The following is a 21,362-nucleotide window of genomic DNA, read 5'->3' as shown; positions in this document are numbered from 1 at the left end:
ATCACATATAAATGCTCACTATATTCTCTCTGCAGAATGACCATGAAAGAAGAAAAACAATAGGCAAGGAGGAGCGCGAGTGAAACAGAAGGAGGGAGATGGATCAAAGGATGTGAGCCAGCGATACACAGGAAGAAAAATACAGTGGTTCATGGGATATGATGGCACAGACAGTATGGCCTGTAGGTAGCTGTTCATAAAAATCACATAATATCAAACATAAGGTCATTCTAGCCCAGATGGTTCTGAGACGTAACTTGATATTTAAACACATCAAGTTGCCAAGACTTCCAGCCCACCCGAAAGACCTCAGGAGCTCCAGCTCCGCATGAGTATGTCTTCTGCCAAAGTTCAAGTCATTCCTAATTAAGGCGGAAGTTAATTAAACAGGTATAGTATATTGTGATGATATTGCACTTTTTTTCATAAATTAATTGAAATCCCAATGGAGCGCCTAAAGATAGAGTGGGTGTGCAGGCTAATCAGAACTCCTGGGAAAACAGAGCGGAGAGAGACGGAGGCCAGGGAAATGAGAACGCCAAGGCAAAAAATAAAAGCTGGAGAGTGGGATGAGGAGAGGGAGGAAGGAGTGATAGACAGAGGAATAGCTGAAGTGCACTGAGAGGATGCGACAGACAGGCAGATGAGAGAGGAATGTAACAATATTGTGTAGGCATGCCCTTTGAATTGAGGCAAAATAACCCCGACTGTCAGTTATTAAGAAGGGTTCGGGTTGACAGCGACAACCACAAGAACAATGCTTTAAAGGAATCGTTCGATATTTTGGAAAATATGCTTATTTTGTCACCTTAGACAAAGCCAAGGAAAATATGTCCCCTGTTTCCAGCTGTTATGCTAAGCTAAGCTGCTGGCAATACTTTCATACTGTACAGGCATGTGGTATCAATCTATCATCTAACACTCTGCAAGAGGGCAAATAAGCGTACTCCCAAAAATGTCAAACTGTTCCCTTAAAGGGTAACCTCTGTTTGTTTTTTTTGTTTTTTTTTTTAAACCTGGACCCCATTTTCCTGCATCTTTGTGTCTAAGTGACAAACTTGAAAAACAATTTTGAAATGGGTCCAGTATTGAGCGGGAGGCCTGCAGCCGGAAGCAGCTAAACAGGCTGCAATTTAACTACTGGGGGCAATTGGCACTGTCAAGTTAGGTCTATTAAAGGTGCTTGTTTTTACCACCGAAATGCACTGATTAGTGTTTTATGTGTCTGATAACATTATGAAAAGGATCCCTACGATGACAGACCTTTTGGTGAACGAGTTAGTTCCTTTTTGTTTAATCAGAAACAGTCTATCGCCAGAGCCACAAGACTCTGTTTAAACAAACATAAATTTTAGCATGTATAGAGTCAACATATTTTTACATCTGACTGGCTGACTTACGGGTTTATGGCCCTGATCACACAGAAAGCATTTTAACAGCTGGAGGTGCCTTTCTGTAATTGATTTTAATGAGAATGAAGCTTTTTGCCCACGTTTTTTGCGTTGCGACACAGCTCACGTTTCTGCGCTCTAGGCACCAGGTGTTTTTGCTGGAGCACTCAGAACTCCATGAGTAAAGCAAACTTCAACTCAGAGTGGAAAACTGCAAGGGGTGGGCCTTTTGTGGTGGTCACGACAACAAGTTTACAGTTGGTAAACAATGGAGGAGAAACTGGTGGACCCACACAGATCTCCATTTCCCTGTGCCCAACAAACTATTTGCGATAGGCTAGACGATAGGCTAGACTGATTATATAAGGTGGTTAGAATAAGGAGGTAAGTCCCTGGTTGCCTGACAACAATAAAAAGGCACAGCTAGTGGCATTCAATTAAAGAAAAAAAGGCAGTGGGGCGCGCCTTGCATTTTGCAACCTGTAAAATACTCTCTGTGTGATTGGGGCCTAATTCAACCAAACCAAAGCAGGTGATAATTGGAATAGTGGAGAGATGATCCAAGACAGCGTTTGTGACTTTTGTTTTGTTTTTGTCAACTTTAACTGAAGTGTGTTTTACAATGTTACAATTTTTTTTCTTTAAATGGAGTCTGGTGGGTTTGGTTGATCTTACTCTTTAGTAAAAATGTTGACCTATGTAGAAATGTTGTCAGACACTCATAATCACAATCTGAGCCTGTCAGTGGCACAACAAAGAAGTGGATGCAAATTGACTGTGCCATATGCCCCTAATGGTGACACTGCGGCCTGTTCTGCGGCTACCACCTGCAGCAGTCTCACTCAATATTAGACCAGGTTGAAAAACACACGAGTTACCTATTATACCAACTAAAAATTAATTAAAGGGAAATGCCCATCCTCAAAATTGTGGCCATTACAACTAATAGCTAATGCTAACTTTGCACTCACCACCTGAGTTATGATTTATTACAAAGTATGACCAAGGTTGAAAAGTAGCAGAATTTCCCTTTAACAAAAAGTTCCTCACCTCCTCAAATACAGGTTTGTTGTTATTGACATCATCAACTCCCACAACGACTCTTGCGGTGGAGAAGAGAGAGTGCGGCCCACCTGACGCATTGTCATCTGTGGCCGTTACATTCAGGATGTACTCCAGGCCTTGAAGCTTGGGCAGGGGAGTGGAGCGTAGACGAATCAACCCTACAAAGACCACAGGCCCATTAAATTACACATTATAAAACATGGTCCCTCCTAACACATTAAGTACGACCATTCCATTAGTCATTAAGCAGGATGTTATTGCCACTGTGGCCTTGCATGGTGAGGGATGTGCTATCAATAAAAAACACAGTCGAGGACGCAGACTGCATGTTGTTGTTCTTGAAAGCCGGTGGTGAGATAGTGAGGGGTGGAAATTCACCTCAGAAGTCCACAGAAAGGTAAAAAATATCTGATATGCAGACTAAATCCAAAAACCAATTTCACAGTGGTGATTTTGTCACATTTCTAATCTAATAATTGCATGCTCTCCCCTAAAGATGCCCATCCAGCTCACGCACTTGAGTGAAAACATAAAGTAGTAAGTGACTCAGGTTAGAAGTTAACCAGGCTCAGCATATGCCTATTAGCTGTTCCCCTCTCCCCCCTGTGTCTGCTTTCATGTAACAGTCAAGATAAAAGGTGGGATAAAAGGATGCGGCATCTGAGTCAACATCTTTCTCGTCAACAGTAACACAAAAACATAAGAGGATGCAGGATGAACAAGCAGCCTGTGATGTGGGGGGAACTCATTGAAGTGAGAGCATCGGGAGGTTTTTATTCTCTTGTTGTGTTTCTTTTCATCTCTATCAATGCTCTTGATTAAAGAAAACCCAGCATGCTGATACACACAGATGCGAGTGCCTGGCTTGTCTCTCTTCCAATTTGCCTGTGATCCTGGCTGCCCACAGAGCAGAGAAGGGTACTAGCTCCTAATGACAATGCGTGACGTTGACAGCACTGCACCACTACATTAAAATAAGTGAAGTGTGGGATGTACACGGTAATTTTCCTGGCTTAAATGTCAACCTTGTTTACAAATGCGACATGAGCTCTAGCAACTATGCAATGAGCCAGCACTCTTCCTATATACAGTGAGTTGGAAGCCGCATAGTGGCTTTTCCTGCACCCAAAGGATATCAGCCTTAGCATTTTCTTGCTCTGAGGATACACAGAAAGGGTAGAGAGGAATATAAAAAGATGACACAAAAGAAAGAGGAGCTGACAGAGCGCAGCCTGAAGATTGTGAGCTATGATAGAGCAGTTGTTGTGAAATTGAATTGAAAGGGTTGGGTGACAAATGTCACAGTGATTGCCACTGGTTTCGGATCAAAGGGTAAATAAAAAAGATAAACTGTGCAGCCACCAATGCTAGAACACTCGGAAACACAGGGAACATTCCTCTCTGTACCCCGCAAAAAGAAAAAACAGGTGTGGAAATTTCCCAAATAATGTCATCGTTTATATTGATGTCCCCAATAATGAAAAGACTGGCACTGTTATTGAAATTACAGCTTTTAATATCAACTTCCAATATCTTTCCCACACTGACTTTGAAAGTGGAGGGTGTTCATTTTCACACCACGGTGACATTAATGAATTAGAGGAAACCAAATGTGTGATTTGACGGAAAGCCTGTCAATTAGTGTGAGAGCTGCAAATGTGAAGCCTGGTCAGAAGATTAAGAAGTATCACCTTTCTGGCTGTCGATAACGAAGTTTCCTTCCTCATTTCCTGCCGTTATGGAGTAGATTATACCGTCCCCATCTGGGTCTTTGGCCAGAACTGTGGCGACGAGGGTGTTTGGGCCCGCGTCCTCGGATACAAATGTTCGATATCTGCAGAGTGAAAGTTTTATAAGTGCAAGACAGTGAGAGTGCACACATGGAAGTCACAAGTCAATGATAGCAACACACATGGACAGGAGATACAAATCATTCACACAGTCCGAAGCATCAGCAGCCTGATTAGACTTATGGTTGTGGCTTTTGCTTGTCACTATGATTTAACCTGTCCTCTTAGCTGGCCAGACTAGAGACAAATGATAATGTCTACTGGGATGGTGAAGTCATTGAACAAATGGTGCTTCCACATACCCAGCCCACTGTGGGCCATTTGATCCAGTGCCTTTTAAAATGTCAACAGTGATTTGCTTGCTCTGTGGCGCTGGGCAGCGAGATGCCCAGCGAGACACAGGAGACTGATATACCACTGTGGTACAAAGCGCGATGGGGTGGAGATGAACTGCGTGACTTGGAGGACGCAGAGATGAAGAGAAATGGAAAACAGGGCAAAGGCTAGAGAGGGGAGAGACGGGAGCAGGTGACAAAAATGACGGCTGGCACTGAAATGACAGGTAAAGTGATATGTGGGATTGAGAAAGACGAGCGGGGAGCGGGAGGGAAGAGGAAGGCTGATAGACAGAGAGGAGCAGGATATAAGAGGGGGCGGTGTTCTCTCAGAGTTTGAGTTGATTCGTCAGCACTACTCATCTCCTGTGAGATTTTGTGTTATATCCTCGTCTAATGTATGTGTGTAAGTATGTGTGTCTGTACGGGGGGGTGTCGGTGTCTGTAGTGAGAAGTCAGAGGTGATTGATGGTTTACAGAAGAACGCTGATGGGTGATTCATCTCCGCCAGCTGCGGCAGTCTCCGTGGCAACATGAGTGACCTGTAATCTGTCACCCGGCTCAGAGGCCACCTCTCCGCAGCTCTGTGGGATGAGACGTATACACTCCCTCAGCTTTTCCTCCTGAAGCATCTCCCTTCATCTCACTGAACTGTGAAGTTGTGCTCAGACAGCGGAAGCCTGCCCGTCCGTCTGCTGGCCTGCATGTCAGGCTATTTGCATTTTGGTAGGCTCTCTGCTGCCCGTCCGCCCGTCACTTTCAGCCTCTCTACAACTCATTCAGATGACAACTGCGAGGTCATACCAGGAAACATTAGCCTGTCCGCTCACATGTCGGAGTATGTCAATTAGTCTGACTCAAAAATTCATTTCAGAACCACCATGGTATCCATCAGTCCGCATCAACATGCCTGTCTTGATGCTTTTTTCGGTCCACTCTGTCCTCCTCTGCCCTCACAGTGCTTATCTACATCTCGGTAAGCCACAGTACGGCGGACCGTCCAACGCACCCTACCTGGCAATATGCCTGAATTTCTAACTATCTGTCTGCTGGTCTGGCGAGAGCATTTGTCTGACTGCCGACAGGCTTCTCTGTTTATCTGCATATCTGACTGGCTGTCTGCTCGCAGTGCATGTTTTGGTATTCTCTTCTCGCTTGCCCTGCAACCATGTTTCAGTGTGTTTTTCTCCTCAGTTTCATGTTTGTCTGCCTACATCTCCACCTCTCCGCCCGCCTGTTTGGCTGTGTGTCTAGCCACCCACCGAGACTGACACCTGACAATGCAACAAGAGCGAGTAACAGAGGTACGCAACAGTCTTCTGTGAAGGTCATTGAAACATGACTGACAGGACAAGCGGCTTACTCGTTTAGAGGAATAAATGCAGCGGAGCCACAGTGACAGTTGCTGCCCACCCACTCACATGCCGTTGCCAAAAAGGCGGTCGAAGACACACTGGATTGCATCCGAATGTCAGTTTACTGCATACGTTTGGAGAAGGCCAAAAATAAACCCCAGCAAACGCTCAGTTTTACTAGAATGCTGAACAAGAGACATTTTTAGCAAACCTCCAAAACATGGTATGAAAGTAACAATGTCACACTATGTTTATAGTTAATGTGTGAAAAGCGAGTAACAGATTGTTGTGATGCCAGATGGCTGTGATTAACACAACAAATAAAATATATTGAGTTTGCCTTACCGGTGGTGGTTTTACTACAGCGCTGTTGATGCGCATTGGCCACTATTCATGGCATGACTCGCAGCATCAAATATTACTGCGATGAATAGCCTGAAGGAAGGCGGGCCTGTGATGTGTAATGTAACAACCTTATATATCTGTGACGCAACTACCTTGTCTGCTAGAAGAGCGAAAGCTTTGATGTAATGAAATGTGATCAGCTGGTGGATCAGAGATAAAACAGTGCCAGCAGCGGGGACATTATTTAAACTTATCATCTTGGTGACAAACTTTGATCTTTGCAGCTGAACTCCGGCATACGGCATAACAAGTGGACCTTGTTCATGTTGCTTTTCGTGTATGAAAATCTACTTCTGCAAATAAACTTATTATTGTGTTATGTGAGGCAACACTTACACACACACTGCATACTTTTTATAATAGCTTATTGATCCACTCATCGCACCTCTGTGTTCTGGCCTTGCACTATTATATTCCGATATATAGTCTTCCAGATGCTACACTGTGGGTCCTCTATAAGGAGGAATTATTATTGATAACTACATCAATATATGCTTTTTCTTAAAGTTCACATCTCAGTCTTGGTTTTATTGTTGCTTGGTGTGAAATACAGAAAAAACAGCAAATAACTACGGCAAAATTAACAGCACAAATGATGGAGGTGGTTTATGGAAAGACTGAACGGGTAATTTGCAAGTATAGGTATATTAATGCTTCTCACACAGGCTGGGAGAATTCAGGGGCCTCGTCGTTGATGTTTGCCATCCTCACACGGACCGTGGCAGTGCCAGAGTGAGGCTCCTCCCCGCTGTCCGTCGCCATCACCACAAATTCATACAGATGGTTAGGCCTCTCGTAGTCCAGCCGGCCCGCAGGGAAAACGGTCCCATGGGGAGAAATGCTGAAGTCCGGACTCAGGGTGTAATAGGTGAGCTCAGCATTTAACCCCGAGTCACAGTCCGTGGCCAGCACTGGCGGAAGGGAAGACATCACACAAGGGCCATCAATTTACAGTTAATCGAAATGAGCTGATGACATGGCATCGGCTGATGGATATGTTGACATCTGTGTAGATCATTATCTCTTTATGGCCTAGCTAAACATGTAATAGATCATGAGCTCCAACAGCAACAATTACTGGCACACAAACTGCACTGTTCCCCTGTAGAATGATTACCATCATTTGCAAAAATGAGCATATAAGATGGCAAAATGACCTAATAAAATGAACTAGCTGTATTTTCTGCAGAGAGCATTTGGAAATGAATTTATTCAGAGGTAATTACACAGAAAAAGAACTATAGATTTGTTTCTAATGTGTGATGAGACTACAGTCACAAATATTGGCACCCTTGGTTGTGGAGCTAATTTAAGTCTAAGTTTGCTGTTTGGTGAATTTCACTTAAACTCACTGTTTCATACACAGCGCCTCTAGCTCATAACACTTGCATATCGCATATTCTTTTGATGTGTTTATTTGCTCTGTGTCGAGCGTCAGCACTAGCGGTCTGCATCTCAATGTTTTATTTTCCTACTATCTTCATTCAAGACCGGCAATTTACTATACCCTCTTTGTATAGCGTGTATAATGTGACTGACTGACTCATTAAATGTTAAACAATTGAAGTAGTAAATTCCCCTTAAACTTCACTGTCACTAGTACTTTTAACTCAAGATTATATCTTCTTCACCATCAACCTCAGTGGGTAAAGTTGAAGTGATAGCCTCATTGCAAAGTATTCATCTGTGCCTTTGCCCAGTAGAATTCAAGCTGATGGGGGTAATTTCACTCCCTTGGTGCCTCAAACTTTTGACATTTCATTAGTTAGCGGTGCAGTCCAGCAGATTAAGAAATTAACTCATTTTCTCTCTTTTTTTCCTCAGTTTTTTTCTGAGCTGTTGGAGCATTCAGGGCTTCTGTCAGGGGCAGTTTTATTGGAATATAAAGTCAAACATTTTCATGCTGTCTGCCACAGTCTATTTGTAGCATAATGATCTAACTTTCCCATCGGTAGCTCTTTCACAAGACTCCCTGTCTTCACACTCTCTACCTTTGATCTCTCCTCTGCTGAGCTCTTCCTACCGTACTGGTTGTTTTATTTTTTGTTGATGCATTGGTTTGTATTGGGTGCCATTTTCTCTTTCCGCTGGCTCTGCAGTGCCAACAATTTCTACCGCTCCGGGCTGTGTATTCGAATGTTTTCAGATTAAATTAGTTCCATTTTTCTCACCCAGAATACACTAAAAACAATCGCCCAGCTAGAGATTCTCACAAATCACCTATGGTAGTCCATGGGGGACTGAAGTCCCACAGGTGCAGAGAGGTTTGACAGTCAACAAGGTGTAAAGCGTACAAAGAATACTCCTGAATAATGGGCCATTTATTTTTGTACTTTTTCTGGACCTAGAGTGTTTTTCGCCTTAAGCCCCAGTTAATTTGTGAGTAAAGTATAAGAGACTGTGGAAAATTCTCAAATCCTGTTGAGATACTTTTCCATTTAAGGAAGCAAGTCATTGCTGGGAAGATGCTCTTTTAAAAACTGGGCCGTCAAAGCAGTAGAGAGATGCAAATACCTCTGAAACTGGTGCTACATGTCCAGAGAAAACAGAGCAAAGGGGCTCGGGCATTCGCTGTTGCTCAAAAGGTAGAAAACCAACAACTATGGCACTGCGCCACACCAGACCAATAAACATGATGCAAGCTTTACCACAGGAAACAACATAACAATCTCAAATTACAGCTAAACAATAAGCTAAAATATATATCTGAAAACATTTTAGATGAGAAATAGGTAACACAGTAACAGAATCTTGGATCATATTTAATTGCACTGCTTAGTTCTACTGTTTTTCGATCTGTTTTACAACAAATAGTACGCCACCCACATCCTGCTCACAAACTCTCATGATTACAGCCAAACAGTGCACTAAAATATGTTTCTAAAAAAACATTTTAGGCCAGAAACAGGCAATTCAATAACAGAATCTTGGTTTATATTTGATCAGCACTGCCAAGTTGTACCATTCAATCAAACTTTGGTCTGAGGCTGAGACAGAGAGACCCGCCCCTCTCTCAAACGCAGACCAAAGGAGGCGGCTCGCTCTCTTGATCCGCTTCTATACTCTCTGTGTCGGTGGTGGTGGGCATGCAAAAACGCAGAACAACAATCTGTAGTTAGAACAACAGCTCTAGAACCAGTGAAAGTACGCCGGATCATGCACTTTGCATCTATCTGGGCGCTGGCCAGCCACAGCTTATTAACACATACTACCCACGTAGTTATGAAACAAGCACAGTGAATTTCTACACTTCCCTCGCCACAATACGTTTCTTCATGGTGCATATTTTTTACAAACATTGCCACTCATGTTAAGCAGTGGCGATGGCAGTACATATGCCTTCAGCCTCATAATTAATAATTATAAGGTAGCCTCATGCAGTAACAGATAAATTGACATGCCATCATTCATGCAGCACATAATAAATCAAAACAAATGTATGCTGTCTTTTGTAGCAGCTACTTTAGTTCACTGTAATTGAGATTATGATCACAGATCTGAAACATTTATTAGTTTCTTTCAGTATGCAAAAATGAAAGCATTATGGGTCAGTAAGTCGAAACAGTGACTTGAGGTCTGAATCGTGGCTCTGGCTTTTACCCAGAATACATCTGTTGTTTTGGTGAGGAGAAAAAAAGTTACTTTTCGTATAGTTTCTCTCTCCACTTCCAAAAGAAACAGATGGATGTGAAATATGGGGTCAGAGTAGTCTCACCCTGCAGCAGGGACGTTGCCGTGGTTACAGTCTCAGGGACTCCATCCACACTGTAGATGGATTGGAGGAACTCTGGGACACAATCATTCTCATCCGTTATCAACACCTGAACCTGATTAGCGCCAGTGTGATGGGATAAGAGGAGAAGAGTGGAGAGGAGAGGAGAGCAGAAGAGGGGGACAGGAGAGGAGAGAAAACAGACAGAATCAGAGTAGAAGAATACAAAATTAGTCTCTCTTTAATAACCCACACATCCAGGAGACAAGCGTTGGAAATTGTCTGTACAGGAAGCTGACCCCAAAACTTAATCTAAATTGCATTTTATAGTTTCTCAAGTTGCCAGTTCAACACATCCTTTATCTTCCACTTCATGATTTTCCCGAGTCAAAAATAGAAATGTTCTGAGCATGTGTGTTTTTTCGACAAAGGCCCTTAGCCGCCCCCTCATCCCCACCCACCTCCCCCACCCCCGCCCTACGAGCTCCCTGTCACCACTGTGTGTAAAGTGTGAAGTGACAGCTGAGTAATAGTCCCGAAATAGCTGGGATAGGTTTTTCCCAGTCTCCATCTCCTACTCAACAACATGCAGCTAAGCAGAAGGAGATTTTTTTTTTCCTCTAACCGCTAAATCTGTAGTATGAACTGAGTGCCTGACATGATAATTGGGTAACAAAATCTTTGAATTAATAATTTAAATCATCCTGAATTCATGAATACTTTATCTTAAAATATGCGTTTGTGAATGAAGTTTGCAGATTATGACTTGTTATGCCAGGGGGCCTCACTGTGGGAGCTATATTTTACACAGTTCATCTCCGTATCACGCTCTCAACAACAAGCACTTACTGGGACACAAAAACAAAAGGGTGAAACAAACCGCAGAAAAATAAAACAAAAAATCACTCGGGCCTGCGGTTGACTTGTTAACATTTCAAAACCATTCAACCATGCCATTCCTGAAGACAGCCACAAACTCTGCTGCTTCTCCTCTGTGGTTATCGCCAAGTAGTGCGATGTCAATAGGTCAGTGCTGAGATCAGATCATTGTCGATAATGGAGCCTTGTCAGCCACATAACGTTTAGGTGAAAAAGGGTCTGTCTGAGAGCTTTGTGGAAGTCCAGTGGGAGAGCACAATGCAGCAACAACACAGATTTTTTTTATTTCAGTTAAATTCAGCTGTAAGACTAAATGCTTGTGTGACAGATGTAATAACAAAACATCAATAGCGGACCTCAGCTTTGGGCTTAGTTGACCTGAGTGCACGAACCCTTCCATGACTCACACTTGCTGCCTGTATCATCCTCTAATTAAACTAACCTCTGTGGCAGTGCTGAGGCTGCCGGGCTCTTCGCTGGCTCGCACCATCAGCAGGTAGCGTCGCTGGTCACTCTCGTAATCGAGCGTCCTGGTCAGACTTATCTCCCCCGTCTCCTGCTGGATGCTGAAAAGGCTACTGGGATTGATCAGCAGGCTGTAGCTGATTGGCTGCTTCTGGAATGAAATGGCAAGCACCGCCAGGAAGCTGCAGAAAAAAAGATAAAGTGATAAAAACAAAAGGAAAAACAGTCTTTATTATTTGATTTCGGTTGCACACATGTTGGATTAAAATCGAAATCCTCTTTTCCTACATCAGCACGGCGCTGTAATGAAATCCATTACTGTATGGCCCATTGACTATGTGCTATAAACACAGTCAATCAGTACTTGTCACTTCTGTGTAATAATGTAATACTATTATGCAGATATCAATGTTTGTTTTTATGGTTAAGAGAGTTTGCATTCCCCCTAATGGTGTGTGATGATGATATGTCAATTCATGCTCGAGTGCGCTGGCGTGACTGAATGAATTTTCATCAGCATATGTCTTAACAGGTAGAGTTTGGAAATCAACACCTGAAACAAGTGAACATGTCTGCATTAGTTATTGTAAGACTTATCTTTGCAGAGACATGTATGCATGCTTTTCAGTTATGATTGTTACAAATGTAGGTTATTAAAAAGGGATGGATGTATCACACTGTCCTTGTGTATGTGAATCAGTGTGCCTTTATACATGCATACATTCTAGTGTTGGGCAGTTTACAGATACGATGTATACTGCCAATACAATTCCTAATACTGCTGTTCCTTATTTTGTATTCTTCTGTATCAGGCAATTATACCTATTGAGGCAACAATAAAGAATCTGACAAGGAGTGTTTGGTGATAGCCACAAGGGAATAGACCACATTTGAATAAAAGCCCCAGCATAACTGTCTCACTACAAGAAAAGCCTTCAAAAAGACATCACATTACTGTAATTTCTACTGAAAAGGCCAAACACAGTCACGCAATGTTGGAAATTATAAAAGAAAAAAATATACATCATGATGTTTTTCCTGTATCACACAGCCCTATTTCATCCCCGCTTATGTATGAGTGAGCGAACGTAAACATGTGCGGTACTCACGGCTGTCCTTCAGGCGTGTTCTCTGGTATGGAGATGGCGTAGCTAGTATTGGTGAACTGCGGCGCTCTGGCTCCTGCCACCACAGAGAGCATGGCGGGGGCACTGCGGCTGCCCAGGCCGTCAAGGGCCACCACGCTTAACAAGTACTCTCTGTCCCTCTGAAGCACCAGCCCTGTGGTCGCCACCTGGCCTGTCTTCTTGTCCACTGCAAAGCAGCCGTCACCACCTACAGGGAAATACAACGACTTCATTTTCTAGCACTGGATCCAGACCAATCCAATAATGCTGGCCTGAATACTAACTCAAATGTTACCCAGGTGGCAATGTGAAACGGGTAATTCTGTCTTGCTGGGTTTGCTGAGTTAAAGACCCAGGACACAGAGTTTTTTTCCAATGATATGATTCATTTCCAAATTACCATTTTAATGCAATCTTTCTGTGCAATGCATTTATGTGTCAAAACACCTTAACAGTGTGGACTTATGAATAAACTAATTCACAAACACACTGAGTACATTTCAACAAAATGTTCTGTTTTGTAGCACAAGGCAACACAAGCCTCTAGTATGATCTATCGCCCAGTGGATTAAGATATTTAAAGCAGCTTTATTAAAATGGCTCTTTAATTGCTACTTTGTATTCAGGCAAGTATGGTGGACGTTTAACAGTGAATATAAGCTGAATTTACATTTTTTTCATTTGGCAGGCGCTTCAGTTCAAAGTGATGTACAAATGAGGTAAAATCCAAGCCGCAATAGATGGAGAAACTTTTGAGAATAAGTGCTTCAACTCTCAGTTTCATGTCCCAGCTGACACAAGTGACAGTGGGCGCAGTCGTCGATCATTTGCAGATCGTAGTGAATGAGAAGACTCATAAACCTAGTTAGTGGCCACTCGATAGGCCAAGTATTAGTGAGGTGAAGTTAATGCAAGCAGCAAGTGGGAGCTAGTGGAGACATAAGAGGAGTGACATATCATTTAACAAAGACAAATGGATACTTTTTAAGTATATGCATAGAATTAATTTAATGCCTAGAAAACACCTATTTTAAAAAATTTTTGCAAACGTTTGCACATTGTTACTTTCTTGCATATGTAATCAGGAAATATCTTCCACTCAATCTCATTTACTTAACATAAAAGCACCTTGTTGCCCCAAACTATTATTATTGATTGATGATTCTTCCTTTTCATTGTCAACCCCAACAACAATTGCTGGTTTGAACACTGTGAAAAAAATCTTAGCTGTGCAATGGAAACACAAATTCTTTTGACCATATCCAATGATCAATGAATATTTTTTCCCTGACAGTGTTAATTTCGTTGACGAAAGTTACAACAATTGCAATTTTTTGTCAAAGGCCTTTGTTCCATGACAAAAACGAGACGATCATGAGCTAAAAATAGATCTTGATACTAAAAACTGAGACAAAATCTATGCTTCATTTTCACTGACAAGACGAGACGTGATGAAAATGTTGGTGGTGAACTATCGGTCACTGATAGCCGAGAATAGCCATGCTTTCAATTATCTTCAAACGCATTATGAGCGACCGGCTGGTAAACTCCAGTAAATAGTCTGCACCAGGATGTTTCGCTAGCCAGCAAAAACACTCAGAGCGGAGCAGTGTCAACCATTAGTGCGAGTTGTGAGCTGTAATTCAGCAGTAAATAATCAGCTGCGTGTGTCTGACTGTGGATGGTGGAGCTGCTGAATGGATTTGTGGAGTTTGTTAGTTGCATTTGTGGCTGTTAGCAGCTCTGCTTGTTAGCCACTGAATGGCAGCAGAGTGAGCAGCCACCGGCCGCTGGTTTTCACAGCTGATCCCTGAAAGACTCCACTCAGTCCGGACTGGACAAGGTTTATGGTTTGATGGTGTTTGACAGGGAGGTAGGAGGCTCAGTTATCTGTGAGTGTAGCTGTGTTGTAAATAAACAGTCTGAACTCAGATCAGTTTTCCCAATTCTGTGAGACGTGAGTTTAAAGCTTGACACGTTGCAGATTAAGAAAGAATTCTTAATTTTAATTAAATAATTTTTTTTTTGTAAATAAGTTTACAATGAACCTGGGTACAAATCCTAGTTGTCTCAGATTAGTTATTTGTGTTGTCAGAGTTTTTGAGAACATAAATAGAGAGATGTTGAGCTTTTCAAATGATGATCAGTCAGTGTGTGCTCGTAAATCACCCCTTGAACCTTTCAAAAACTGCTGGAGAAAAGCAAGTTTGTAAGCGTGTAGAAATTACTTGTAGTTGTAGAGAGAAATTGTCTAAATGAAATATTTATACAGCCTGTCACCTTGATTCTAATTTCTGATACATGACTTAACCTAACTGGATTAGTTTAAAAATTAAGAACCAAATAGAAAACAAATTCACTAAAAGTTATGACTAAAGTGTGTAAAACTACGAAGGATATAAATGACTAAAATGTGATTAAAACTAATATGCATTTTCATCTCAAGACTAAGACTAAATCTAAAATAGCTGTCGAAATTAACAATGTCCCCTGATATACTTTATATGGAGATATCAATAAGGAGAATGCATGAGATTTAGCAATTGACTGTCAATGTATAAAAAACAGTGGGTGCACTTTGACGTATGTTGATATATGTATGTACAAGGTATGTATAAAGGATGTAATTAAAGCAATACAAATCTGATTGACAAAAATTGAGGTGACATGAGCTGTTTTTGGTTGGTTGAAGACCAGATGCATTGCCGCATTTTAGTGGACCTTTTGAAGAAGTGTGACTGTTCATTCTGGCAACTGTGCTGGAAACATGCTACACCAGCCAAGACCAGAAATAACCACCTGCACTTGCCATTGAGCAACATACTCAATCAGATAAGACCCGATCTTTTTCATGTTATATATTGTGAAGTGAAATGACCAAGTGACAGAATCAACATACTCAGTTAAAGTTATTCGACAATCACGATGCCCAGATTTCTTGAGGATTTTGTCTAAGAGAGCAAGGCAGGGCTGGGCTGGATGCTAATGTTGTGTTAAACTGAAGGACTTGGTCGGATCATGGGGAGTTCAGAGACAGAGCGATTTTTTGCTTGTCGCTTGAGATGAGAAATCTCATCTGGAGCGGTATTTCACTGGGTCCTGTTGCTTGCAGCTCAACGCTGATTGGCTGCCGGAATCCCGGAATCCCGGGGGGATGCTTGACTGTCATGACATGTCAGCTTCATTAAAAGTATAGCTGCATCTATTGTTGCTTTTAATTTGCAGCTATACTTTTAATGAAGCTGAAATGTCATGACAGTCATGAAGCGATGTCAAAGGGGTGAACCAAGCGACAGCGAAAAACAAACAGGTCCGGTGTGAACACAGCTTAAGCAGAACCATGTGAGCAGATAATCAGGCCAGTGGAGGTGGTGTATAGAAGGGGACTAAACACCAATTTTTGCAGTACAATCCATCCTTGAGGCCTTACAGACAAGTTGACTGCACTTTATTCCTCATGAAGCATTTGCAAAGCCAATTTTCAAAATATTTTTGAGATATTCTTGAAGGTTATGATGATGAGCACTGTGGTTCACTATTTGTTGACCTTTCCAAGGCTTTCTATGCAGATGATACCATTTTTAATGCCCATGGCTCTTACACTCAGGCCATGTCTTTAACATTCTTCAGACGTCTCTGCATAACCTGAAACTTGAACTGAATGTTGATAAGAAACTGTTTTATTCTAAAGAATCTTCCTGCCACCCATACACATAATGGTACTGAATTTAAGTTCAGCCTAACAAGTGTCTGGGAATTCGGTTGTGTGGCAGTCTTACTTTTCTATCTCATGTGGAACAACTGGCAAAAAATCTGAAGATACAAAATGGTTTCTTGTATTATGGCATATTTTTCTCTTGAGGACAGATTCACCACTGTGCAATCGACCTTTGTGTCTGTGTTTGACTATGGAGATGTCCCGTACTTACATTCTGCTCATTCCATCTGAAAACAACTTGATGCAGTTTACCACTCTACCCTGCATTTCATTACAGGAGATTAATCTTGTACTCATCCCTGTACTCTACATGAAAAAGCCGGCTGGTCCTCGCTGGCAACAAGAGAACTCCACACTATCATTTTAGAGATGTGTGTGATTGTCTCTGATGCTGTGTGTGTGTGCTTGTTCATATCTGTGTTTTGTTTTGTGTATTATCTCTGTTTAACTTCCCGCTGTCGTACTCAGGTCTCTCTTGCAAAAGGATTTTGAAATAATGAGAGTAACTGATTAAATAAAGGTCATAGAAATATTTTGGAACCTACACTGTCTACATCAGAGTTTGGTAGCTAGCAGCTTTTTTAATGTTTTCTGACATAATTTGTCAATCACTGGACTAGAATGGTACGATTATCAGGAATGTGTGTTGCGTCCTTTGCGTGCTTGCGGTGGCATCCTCATGAAAATAATGCTCCATTGCACTACTAGTGGTTAAACCAAACAGGGTACCACCTTAGAATGAGACTGGTGATATTCTATATTTTTCCATATTTTCTACTTTCTCTATATTTCTATACTATATATACCCACTGGTCTCTCCTGGAGATGTAAACATACAAAACGTTTTACAGATATGTTAAAAAAAGGTATGAGAATTTCTTAGACAGCAGGGCACAGTAGTTTTAAAAAACATTTCTGAAAGTAGTACATAATCCATTTGTTGGGGACTATTTTCAACATGAGCTACGATGCCCACGCTCATAGAAATGAAGAAACATGTCACCCAGTGTACTGGTGTGGCTCACTGATATGCTTTTAATAATTTTTAGATATCAGCAGAGGTCTGTGGCACAGAGGAATAAATATAGCAGGCTGTGAATAAACAGACCATACTTGTAAGGCGGATAAATTAATTGTTGTGTTTGGTCTTTTTATTGATTTGTTGGCAATATTAAAATATGAAATACTGCTAACTGTATCCTTTATGTGCAGCCAAGAGGTTCTTGTCCTTTATTTGAGTTTTATAATTTCAGTTTTATAAAATAGCTAAATTTATTACGCTGCCCAGTGAATGCTGTCACTTTTAATACTTAGTACATCTAGCTGATGACACTTCTTTACTTTTAGGTCTGCAGAACCTTTACTTGTAACACTTTGAAACCCTGTGCAGTTTCTGACAATCAGTAGTGCTACGGAGAACATTTTAATTAGTGAGTCCCTGTTTTGTTTGTATCATGCTAAGATTCACATCCTGCAATTGGTAACACAATATTCTGCAGCACCCAGCAACATGTATCAATGCGCCAAGGACAGTGAAGCTGCTAACAAGCAAACATGGATGTAAACAACATCTGATTTTAAATATCTAAAATGGGCTTTGCAAAAATGTTATGAGGAAGGAAATGCATTCAACACATAACAATATGTAACACAAAACTTTTGTTTGTTTATGAGAAATTCAACCGTGCATCTTTACATCCAACATCTACTTTTTCACTACTGTTAAATACTTTAAAAATGAGATCAGACAGACTGACCTTGCTCATCGAAAGGCCAGCTACTCTCATCCTCTTGAGGTCTTTAAAGTTAAGTACAGCATAAGAGGGTTAAATAAATACATTGAAATTGGGTCTAGATTACTTTGTCAGGAAACTATTCAGGTTGTTCATGCTTTTAGAGGCAAACCTCACTGCTTGCAAGAGTTTTTAGCATGGTCATATAAACCATGGGTACCTCGTGGTAAATGCGGTTTAACGCACATAAGGGACTTGTGCGATGGACTAATGTGAGTCAAAGCGAAGTCAGGAGCGTTTTGTAAAGCCCCACTGGCGAGATTAGCACACCCCCCCCCCATCTCTGACATGCCAACAAACCTCTATCCCCTCTACCACCAGGGGGTCTTCTACTCTGGCAGATTTCCAGGAGCCCACTGTGTGTGTTTGTGTGTGTGAGGGCATGCTTGTGTGATTCTGTGTGTGCATGAAAGAGAGAGAAGCAGACAGATAGACAAGAGTGCATGATAAGTGCATAAACAAATATGTGAAGGCCTCTGGCTGTGTGCACATATGTGTGTGTGTAGGAGAGAGACAGAGAGAGAGGGACAGCAGCAGAGAGAGACAGGGTGACAGAGAGAAAGAGAAACTAATGGACACCTAAAGAGTGTATGAATGCATGAATGAATGTGTGAACGCCTGTGGCTGTCTGTCTGAGTGACTGTGCTGGTGTTTGACTTGCTGTATTTATTTCCAATGCTCCATAGCCTGCCAACCTATTCTAACAACAACACAGGCTGTTTTAATATCACTTCCCTCCCATTCACGTTGTGTGTGTGGGTGTGTGTGTGCATGTGTGCAAGTGTGTGTCTATGAATAGCAGAAAAACTTACCATCCGACAAAAAGTATTCCACCTCTCCGCTTTTGCCCTCATCCCCATCATGAGCCTGGAGCTGGTAGACAAAAGTTCCCACGGGGGCCTCGGGGGACACTACAGCCAGGTAAGGGTACGGCTTCATATTCCACTCAGGGACGTTGTCGTTGACATCAGTGATCTTCAGCTTCACCTTGTTCAGGTACCAGTCTGGGCCTGGGGGATAGTGCAGAGATAGTGACGGAGCTGTGGTTACTGAAAGTGACAGCTGTCATGTAACTGTGTGTGTAGAGGGGAGACAAGAAGCCAGGGGAATCCGAAAGCACCGAAAAGCAGCGAGTCAACTGAGGGTACAGGTATGTAAGATAAAAATCCTCCCCAGTAGATGGCAAAGCATTATGCTGCAGGATTAGAATAAATCTCATCCAATCGTGTATCTGCAATGAGAGACTGATACCAATACGGACTCGATTCAGCTCTGAGTTCTGGTCAAAGTCAATTACCACACTATCTTTAACATGGCAATTTACCCACTATCTCTTCCACTTCCCTTTGCTCCACCATAGCTGCAGGGTTTGGGAGATTGTTTTAAGTGGATGTCAGGAGAGCGGTTTGGGCCCATGGTGGAGGTTGGTGGATGTGACGTCAACCATCTCCTCTCCATCAAGGCTCCCATCCAGACACCAAGGTTCCCATGGGAGAGAGACTCAGCTACAGCCTCATCTACCAAGTCTGTGTAAAGCTACCTTGATCTTCCCACAGGGGCCTCGGGATGATGCCTCATGGCTGCAGGCATTTTGTCGCCTGCACACTGCCTCACTGGAGTGAATAAGAAGATTCCAGGAATCCAATTACCAACTCGCTCACCCTGAGTCTGGGCAGACAGCAAGAGTGCACAGCAGCGCCCAAGGAGAAGTGGTGTACAGCTGCGTTGCAGTCTCTATGACAGCAGCGTAGCGTGCCTTCTGCTGAAACTGATAGCCAGGGATCGTTATCTGCATTAAATATAACGACACAATCTGGAAACAATGTGCACAAAAAACTTCTGACAGTGTCACAGGCCTGATCTAGGGCGCTTTTTTTGTGTAGACTCTATTCCTGCAAAGTGGAGCAAGTCGCAGAACTGTGAGCTAAGACACTATTTCCGCAAATACTGGCTGTGATCTTGTGTCAACGTAGCATGGAGGAATGTCAGATGAGCTGCCAACCAGTGCAGTAGACTGCAATCCACAGAGGCCATCTGCCTTACCCCAGAGAAGAAGAACCCCCTGCCAGGACAAACACACACACGGATATGACCACAATCAGAAAGCTTTGACAAGTCGTCCCATCACACCCAGCCACGTGCTTGCACACATGACGTAGCAGACATTAGCATTTCTCCTCCTGTCTTCCTGTTCTCTCTTTCTCACAAACACACACCGGTGCACACTTACGCACAGAGGTGAGTTACCTAAGGGCTAAAAGTAACTATGGATTTCAAATCCCATTATGTAAAAGCTCTCTTGTGTGTGACCACAGGCTATATATGTACTTTTTAATCCAAGACAAAAGTAGCAGGAGTTTGCTGTGAATCCTTTCGCTATCCAAGGGCCAACACAACAGATGTGCTGTACAAAACAGTTCTACTTTGCTGGTTTCTCTAATATTCTGCATCATAATGTCTCTTCAAAGTCGATTATAGCTGATAATAGAAAACTATACACTTGTAATGAGCAGTACATGCATACAGCAAATGGTATAAAGTCTTCAAACTGTACGAATTGCTGTAATAAATCTTTTACAGCACCCACAGTCGTGTTCGCTCAAATGAGTAGGAAAGCAGAAAACAGATGCTAAAATTCCTATTTCTTTTTTAACCGGCTTACAGTTAAGATGCATTTTGATGGAAAATACAATGTGTTGCACTCCAGACTAGCTCTGGAGTGTTCACAACTGAAACACAATAGCTATAAAGTGTGTGACAGCTCCTAAAAGGATTGTTAGAGGGATAATAACAGAGGGAGGAAGAAGCTAGAGGAGAGAATTAATCTAGCTTTCTGCTCAGGCTTTAAAGTTGCCCTGCGCAGAGAAAAGTTCTGTCTCGGATCTGACGATAGTTCGTTTTGGATAAATAGCCGCTGTATCGTGGGGGCAGAGAAACTAATCAATGTTCAGATGCTATCTCCTAAAATGTCGACAGCGGCAGTTTATGCAATTTAAGCCAGATCATCCTGCCCTGAAAGATGGAACAATCCTTTCGTGATGAATAATGAGAAAGGATAAAGATTCTTTTGCAAAGTAGAGGGGTTTAAAAGGCACTTAATCAAAAAGAAATCAGAGCTCCAGCACTTAACATTTAGTTGACTATCAAATCTTTGCGGGGAGCAGCGCAAGACACATTCCTTGCCTCCTGCTTGCTGGTGTCTTTCCCAACCATGTCTCTGTGGTAATGGTGGTGATGATTTTACAAGGCTCCATCTAATTAGCTTGTTACAGAGAGACTAATCAGAGCCAAGGCAGATAATTAGAGCCTATCAGCTCTGGAATGATA

At 42.2% G+C, this 21,362-nt stretch overlaps 1 protein-coding gene across 1 annotated transcript in view; it reads right to left on the bottom strand.

Moving 5' to 3' along the window:
* Window positions 1-21,362, bottom strand: part of LOC117253938 (neural-cadherin-like) — a 100,597-nt gene that overhangs the window by 46,107 nt on the left and 33,128 nt on the right. Inside the window, exons 2-8 of the mRNA XM_033621833.2 lie at window positions 18,848-19,045; window positions 12,507-12,732; window positions 11,375-11,579; window positions 10,057-10,168; window positions 7,003-7,252; window positions 4,148-4,290; window positions 2,442-2,614 (exon numbers count right to left, since the gene is read on the bottom strand). Coding sequence (XP_033477724.1) covers window positions 2,442-2,614; window positions 4,148-4,290; window positions 7,003-7,252; window positions 10,057-10,168; window positions 11,375-11,579; window positions 12,507-12,732; window positions 18,848-19,045 — 1,307 coding nt within the window. The remainder of the gene's footprint in view (window positions 1-2,441; window positions 2,615-4,147; window positions 4,291-7,002; window positions 7,253-10,056; window positions 10,169-11,374; window positions 11,580-12,506; window positions 12,733-18,847; window positions 19,046-21,362) is intronic.

Source organism: Epinephelus lanceolatus, chromosome 5, assembly GCF_041903045.1.
Source record: "Epinephelus lanceolatus isolate andai-2023 chromosome 5, ASM4190304v1, whole genome shotgun sequence".
Lineage (NCBI taxonomy): Eukaryota > Metazoa > Chordata > Actinopteri > Perciformes > Serranidae > Epinephelus > Epinephelus lanceolatus.
This window is presented reverse-complemented; position numbering and strand designations above follow the sequence as displayed.